Source organism: Cervus elaphus, chromosome 11 (assembly GCF_910594005.1).
Source record: "Cervus elaphus chromosome 11, mCerEla1.1, whole genome shotgun sequence".
NCBI classification, from domain to species: Eukaryota; Metazoa; Chordata; class Mammalia; order Artiodactyla; family Cervidae; genus Cervus; species Cervus elaphus.
In genome coordinates, this window is record NC_057825.1 from 60563702 (window position 1) to 60570675 (window position 6974).

Consider the following 6974-nt stretch of genomic DNA (forward strand, 5'->3'; position numbering starts at 1 on the left):
ATATCTGAGGTTAGACTTTATTCTGTGAGACAGTGATTCTCAAATTTTAATATGCACAGGATCTACCTCGGTGCTCATACAACACGTGCAGATTCTCATCTCTTCTGTCACCTGGGGGTGGGAGGACACTAATACTTGCATGTTAAGAGCCAAAAATGTTTCCAGAAATTGCCAGATACCATTTGGGAGGCAAAACCGAAACCCTAGTTGACAGCTTCTGCTTCAAATTCTCCCATCCCTATTTTCCAGACACAGAAAACTACAGTAAGACCTCATGCAGGATTTAAACGCTAGTGGTCCCACTCTAGGGTTTAGGTTAGCCAACAAGCCTAACAGTCTTTTGGGGAGAGAGACTCAAGACATGCTTCTGAGGAAGAATTACATATTTGATGACAGATTGGATGACGGGCAGAAGATACAAGAGTGAGGTTTCAAGCTGAAATTTCAGTGCTTTCCACTGAATTGTGAGGATAGTAGGTACTAAATAAATCATTTGGATTTGAATAGAATCAAGATGTATTTGCTCAAAAAGTAAAAAGCCTGGTCCCATGTAGTTTGACCCAGGGATAGGTGTTGGTATTCTGCTCAAACTGGATAGAGGAACTCTTTGTAGGGCAGGATGTGGGTATGCTTGGTACAAACCAGCTGATTCCCAAATCCTGGCTGGATCCCTTCCCATCTGCATAGCCTTGGCAGCATTACTCACCCTCTGTGCATCTCACTTTGCCCCTTTGTAAAATAGGGATAGGAGTCCCTACTCAGAGGCTTGATGTGAGAACTCAGGTAGTTAATAAGAGCAAAATGGCAAGTTTACACAAAATGGTTTCCTCCCCTCTCCTTCCAAATCAGCCTCCTTACCTCCACCCTCCACCCTCGAATCCCACATTCAGCGCTCATCCCCTCCCCCACATCCTAATCCTTGGGAAACCCAGTCAGAACTGCAAGAAGCTGACTACACTCCTCTCCACGAGCAAAGCATCCCCCTAAGGATTTAGGGACCACCAACTACCTTTTCACCCCCCCATCCATTTTTATTTCGGGGGCCACCAAAAGCATGTAGCAGGCTGAGTTCCTGGAAAGGAGTCTGGTAAATGTCAGATATGCAGATGACACCACCCATATGGCAGAAAGCGAAGAGGAACTAAAGAGTCTCTTGATGAGGGTGACAGAGGAGAGTGAAAAAGCTGGCTTAAAACATTCATAAAACAAAGCTGTTTTTTTAAGTAGTCATGTAAAATGTGAGAGTTGGACCATAAAGAAGGCTGAGCATGGAAGAAATGATGCTTTTGAACTGTGGTATCGGAGAGGACTCTTGAGAGTCTTTTGGACTGCAAGATCAAACCAATCAATCCTAAAGGAAATCAACCCAGAATATTCATTGGAAGAACTGAGGCTGAAGCTCCAATACTTTGGCCACCTAATGGGAAGAGCCAACTCACTGGAAAAGACCCTGATGCTGGGAAACATTGAAGGCAGGAGGAGAAGGGGACAACAGAGGACGAGATGGTTGGATGGCATCACTGACTCAGTGGACGAGTTTGAGCAAGCTCTGGGGGATGGTGAAGGTCAGGGACAGGGAAGCCTGGTGTGCTGCAGTCCGCGGGGTAGCAAAGAGTCGGACACGACTGAGCCACTGAACAACAAAACGAAATCAACTAGAGCCAAGGAAATTTCGGACCTCGCAGGTCCGAGGTCAAAGCCAGTCACAGTCGCCGGCTGGGAACTTAGCCCCTGGTCCCGGAGGCAGAGAAGGAGAGAGGCGCAGAGATTAGGGAAGGACTCGCTCTCCGAAGCCAGGCTGCATAGGCAAGGAGCAGAGATTTCTTGGATCCAGAAAAAGAAGCAGGGATGCGGGGTAGGAAGCAACAGGAAAGTGAGAAGAAGAAAGAGAAAAGCGCCAGTGAGCAAAGTTCCTTGTGGGTACCCAGGATACAACACCTGGGCAGGGGGTCAGGAACAAAGCAGCCTCCTCGGGTCAGAAGTGCTCTACGTGTTTCCGAAGCAGGGGTGTTCAGGGCAGGCCACGACCCGCTGGGGATGCCAGGCGCCCCTAACCCCTGAGCGCGCTCAACCGCAACGCTTACCTTCGCCGGAGCCGCCAGCACGCACTTCCGGGGTCCTGGCTCCTGGTGCTGGGGGCGGAGCCGGGGGACCGGGAGCCGATCCCTGAGAGGAGGACGCAGCAAAGCTGTGGCCAAGGTTGGGGCTGGCACTGGCGATTCGGAAAGAAACCCCAGTGGAGACCTGTGGGCACGCGGTCCCGGCCTGGGCGCTCACGGGCGGCGGTGGTAACCCCAGCAGACGCAGGAGGATCTCGATTCGGTGGGAGGAAAAGGTTGTCTCATTTCCTTCAGTCTGCCCCCTCCACTCCACCCACTCTGCTCTGGACCTGCCCTCCCATCCCCTCCCCTTCCCCAAACCAGCTACCCTGAGGGCGCTGGAAAGACCTGAAACCTGAATGGCTGCGGCTCGCGGCGCCTCCCTCCGCAGCAAGTTAGTTCAAGCTTCGAAACTCCTGCCTACTCCGCGCACTTCTGACAGTCCCCAGGGCCCTGAAAGGTTCACCGTGGGCTGTCCCCACCCTGGCCCAGAGCTCTTCCCTTTTCCCCTGTTGGGAGGAAAGAAAAAAAAAAAAAATGAAGGTCGCTCAATCGTGTCCGACTCTTTGCGACCCCATGAACTATACAGTCCGTGGAACTCTCCAGACCAGAATCCTGGAGTGGGTAACCTGTCCCTTCCCCAGGGGATCTTTCTGACCTAGGAATCCAACCGGGGTCTCCTGCATTGCAGGTAGATTCTTTACCAACTGAGCTATGAGAGGCGCCTTTGCTGGGACCAGCCCAGATTTAAAAGCGGACCTCCAAGCTGCTTCCAGCATCCCATCCTCTCCTTCCTGTCCTCTCGCTTGCTTTGAGCTCTTTTTTGTGTGGGGAGTGTTTTGTTTTGTTTTGTTTTGTTTCCTTTTTCTGATCTTAGTTCCCTATCTGGGGTCTTAGTTCCAGGACCAGATATCCAACCTGTGCCCCCTGCTGTGGAAGCCCAGAATCTGAATCACTGAACCACCAGAGACATACCTGAGCCCCTATTAAGCTACTTCCCCCCCCCCCCCAATGGGGGTGTTTAAAACCTAATGCGTAATCTCAAAGAATGTTCATTTTGATGAGGAGAGTATTTGATGTCTTTGTTTGGTTTTGCTCATTCAAATTTGGGATTTTCTTTCTTAGATTCAAGGACTGTTTTATTTAAGAGCCTGATGAGTGCTGAGCAGGGCTCTAGGAACTTAGAAAAGAACCAGTAGGACGTGTTGTTCCTGGTCAATTGTAATATGTATCTAGTGCAGATAGAGGCCCAAGGATTCTGTGGTCTCTTACAAGATAGGTCAAGTACTGGAAGAGCTTTCTACAGAGTAGAAAAGGCATGCACAGAGCTAAGAAGGAATGGAAAACCCCCATCAGGAGGTGGTCTATCAGAGAACACAGCCAGGATGGGGAGTGACGGTAGATGAATGTGGAAGAGAATGGTCACCAGTCTACCAAGAAAGAATTAAGAACTTGTCAAATACAGATTGGAACTTGCCATGGGTGATTGGGCTTCCCAGGTGGCACTAGGGCTAAAGAATCCACCTACCACTGATTCATGTCAATGTATGACAAAACCCACTGCAATGTTGTGAAGTAATTAGCCTCCAACTAATAAAAATAAATGGAAAAAAAAAAAGAATCCACCTACCAATGCAGAAGACTCAAGAGACGCGGGTTCAATTCCTGGGTTGGGGAGATCCCCTGGAGAAGGAAATCGCAACCCACTCCAGTAGTTTTGCCTGGATAATCCCATGGACAGAGGAGCCTGGTGGACTACAGTCTTTGGGGGTCACAAAGAGTTGGACATGACTGCCTGACTAAGCACACACACACAAACACACATACATGGGTGCTTGCCATTTACCTCTACAAGGATTAAATCATTTGTTGCTGCTGACTTTCAACATCCCCTGAAGGGGTTCAGGGTGAGGGGCATAAATGAGGCAATCTGTGCCCCAGGAAAACTGACAGGACAGGTCTTCAAATAGATATTCTCAGGAGCTGATTTTTATGAGCCCAATTCTTACATCTCCTCCTATCTAGAACACTAAAATCCTTCATGGTGACACTGTTCCTCAGGACTAGAGAAGGCTTCAAGAGACTAATAGAAACCTTCTGGAAAAATAATGTATTTGATTGCATGTATTCTCTGTTCACAAAAAATCATATATACTGACCTCCCCCTCCCTCCCGCCCCGCATCTTTGGAGCAGTTTCTCAAAGCTATCTGAGATGCTGTCTCCTGGTTGCAGTTCTCACTTTACTGCAGATAAAATTTGCAATTTTCATGTTGTGCATTTAAGTTGACAAGCTACAGAGAACAGTGGGCTGGCATTGACAAGCACTAGTAACCAAGAGCTGATGGGGTACAGATGAGTGGGTGAAGTAAAGAGGCAATTTCCAGGCCTCTGGCTGGACAAACTGGTGACTAGTGGATGACCAGAATCCAGAGCACTTTCTGGGGATGCGATTTCAAGTGTGATCTGGGGACTGGCATTATTAACTTGAACTGAGAGTGTGTTGCAAATGGGAACTTTCCAGCCCCATTTGACCTACTGAATCAGAATCTAAATTTTAACAAGATCCCAGATAATGCAAATGTGCATTAGAATTTCAGAGGCACTGATCTCTAGACCACTGACTGTGTATAAGAATGATTGGGTATTAATTAGACTGTGGAGCTTTTTAATTAGAAACACCTGGAGAGCTTTAAAAAACAACATGAGGCCCCCAGACCCCTGCTCCCACAAATGCTTATTTCGTTGGTCTGGGGTGGGGCTCCAAAATCAGTGTTTTAAAAATGCTTTTCAGAGGATCTAATACAGTCAGAGTTAAAAACCACTGTTTTAGACTTATTCAAATGCTATTTCACTTAACCTTGAAGGTCACCTCTTCAGAAAAAAAAGAACACCTTTGTGTAAATGACAATGTAAAGACCAATTATCTCACCCTTGTACAGAGGCAACCAGTCTGCTGGAAAGGGCCTTTGTTTCCTAAACTAATCAGGGAATCAGATTCTAGCCTCAGATGGCCTCTGAAGTACTGTTCCAAACTTGGGGCCTCTGGCCTCTCAGGCCTCAGTTTCTTATCTGTAAAATACACACGTGACTAACTCTAGATTTCACACCTTGGCTTGAAAGGTGCCATGATCAGAGCTCCTTCTCATTTGCTATGTTTATCAGCAGGTAAATGGAAAAGTGATGTTCAGAGGTGGGTTTTCCTGATAAAACATTCTGTGTGCAACTGCCATTCATAAGCACCAGAGATCAGAGAATTATGTGCTGAGCAAGGGCAACACACATAAGTGATGCTCAGTAAATGTGTACTAAATGTTTAAATAAATATATGAATGAATAAATATCATTCATAATGGTGATATAGACTTTCCATGAACTGGCCCTAACCCAGAATTGGCCCTTCCTAATCTAGAGGAAGGACTCTGGAATTTGGAAGCACTTTGACCCATAAACCTAGTTTAGGATTTAAAACTATTCCCTGGTGGCTCAGCAGTAAAGAATCCAGCAGCCAACACCGGAGATGTGGATTCAATCCCTGGGTGGGGAAGATCCCCTGGAGAAAGAAGAGACAACCCACTCCAGTATTCTTGCCTGGGAAGTCCCATGGAAAGAGGAGCCTTGTGGACTACAGTCCATGGGTTCGCAAAGAGTCAGACACGACTTAGCAACTAAAAAACAACAAAAATAAAACCTTTGTTGAATGCTTAGTATACACCAGGCATTGAGCTAAATACTCTGCTTAGGATAACCTCATTTCATTATAATGAAGAAGATACTGTTGAACTTATACAGTCCAATTAGTTTCAGGAATCATAGATATAAAGGGATGAGGGCAACCCCTAAGGCAGCCCCTGCCTCTGGTTGTGCAACTGGGCCAGAGAGCCCTCCTGAGGGTCTTAGGGGTCACTCTTCAAAGAGAATGCTTCCATAGAGACCAACCTGAGGGAAGGGCTTCGGAGTGACTGCTCCAGGGCCCTATAGGAACCGATGCTCCCAGAACCTATCTCAAGAGATCTCTGGACTATCTGGTTAAGCGTTGAAAAGGGACTCTTCAAAGCTACCCACTTCGTGGTTGCACCTGTTTGCACTTACTGCCTTACTTACTTACAAAAGCCAAACCCTGCTGCAGTTCTTTTCACATATATTTTTACTAACCCTCACAGCATCCTAACATGTTAAGTACTCTTGTTTTCATGTTTTATAAATGAGAAAACTGAGATGTCATTAAATGAAGATTTGTTTGTCCCTGCAATCCAAGTTTCTCAAGTGGTACACTTGACCACCACCATTGTTCACATTGATCACCACCCTTTTACCCCCACACCACCATTTTGATAGAAACAAGAGTTCTTATTTCAGATCCCATTCACTTGTCACAGTTATACTTCATCAAAACTCTCTGTCCCCCTTTTTCCCATATGTAAAATAAGTTGCCTTGATTGCCCGTTTACCAAGACACTATGCATGGCTTGGGGCTTCCTCTGTGGCTCAGCAGTTAAGAATCCAGCTACAATGCAAGAGACGTAAGAGACACAGGTTCAATCCCTGGGTTAGGAAGATCTCCTAGAGGAGGGCATGGCAACCCACTCCAGTATTCTTGCCTGGAGAATCCCATGGACAGAGGAGCCTGGTAGGTTACAGTCCATAGGGTCGCAAAGAGTCGGGCATGACTGAAGCAACTTAGCAAGCAAGCAAGCAATGCATGGCTTGATCCTCCGTAAGTGAGATGAGGAGAGAGAAACTATAGACTGTGATGAGAAGCCAAACATAATGGGGAGATTTATCCCAAGATGAGAGGGTTCAGCACTTCATTAATAGCACAACTATCATAAAAGAGGGAATCCTCTATTTTCCTTGTCTGTGCATGCGTGCTTAGT

At 46.8% G+C, this 6974-nt stretch overlaps 1 protein-coding gene across 1 annotated transcript in view; it reads right to left on the reverse strand.

Annotated features, from left to right (window-relative positions):
* EVA1A (eva-1 homolog A, regulator of programmed cell death) overlaps window positions 1–5227 on the reverse strand; it is a 77014-nt gene extending 71787 nt beyond the window's left edge. Inside the window, exons 1-2 of the mRNA XM_043917191.1 lie at window positions 5208–5227; window positions 2085–2482 (exon numbers count right to left, since the gene is read on the reverse strand). Coding sequence (XP_043773126.1) covers window positions 2085–2482; window positions 5208–5227 — 418 coding nt within the window. The remainder of the gene's footprint in view (window positions 1–2084; window positions 2483–5207) is intronic.
* Between the last annotated feature and the right edge of the window lie 1747 nt (window positions 5228–6974).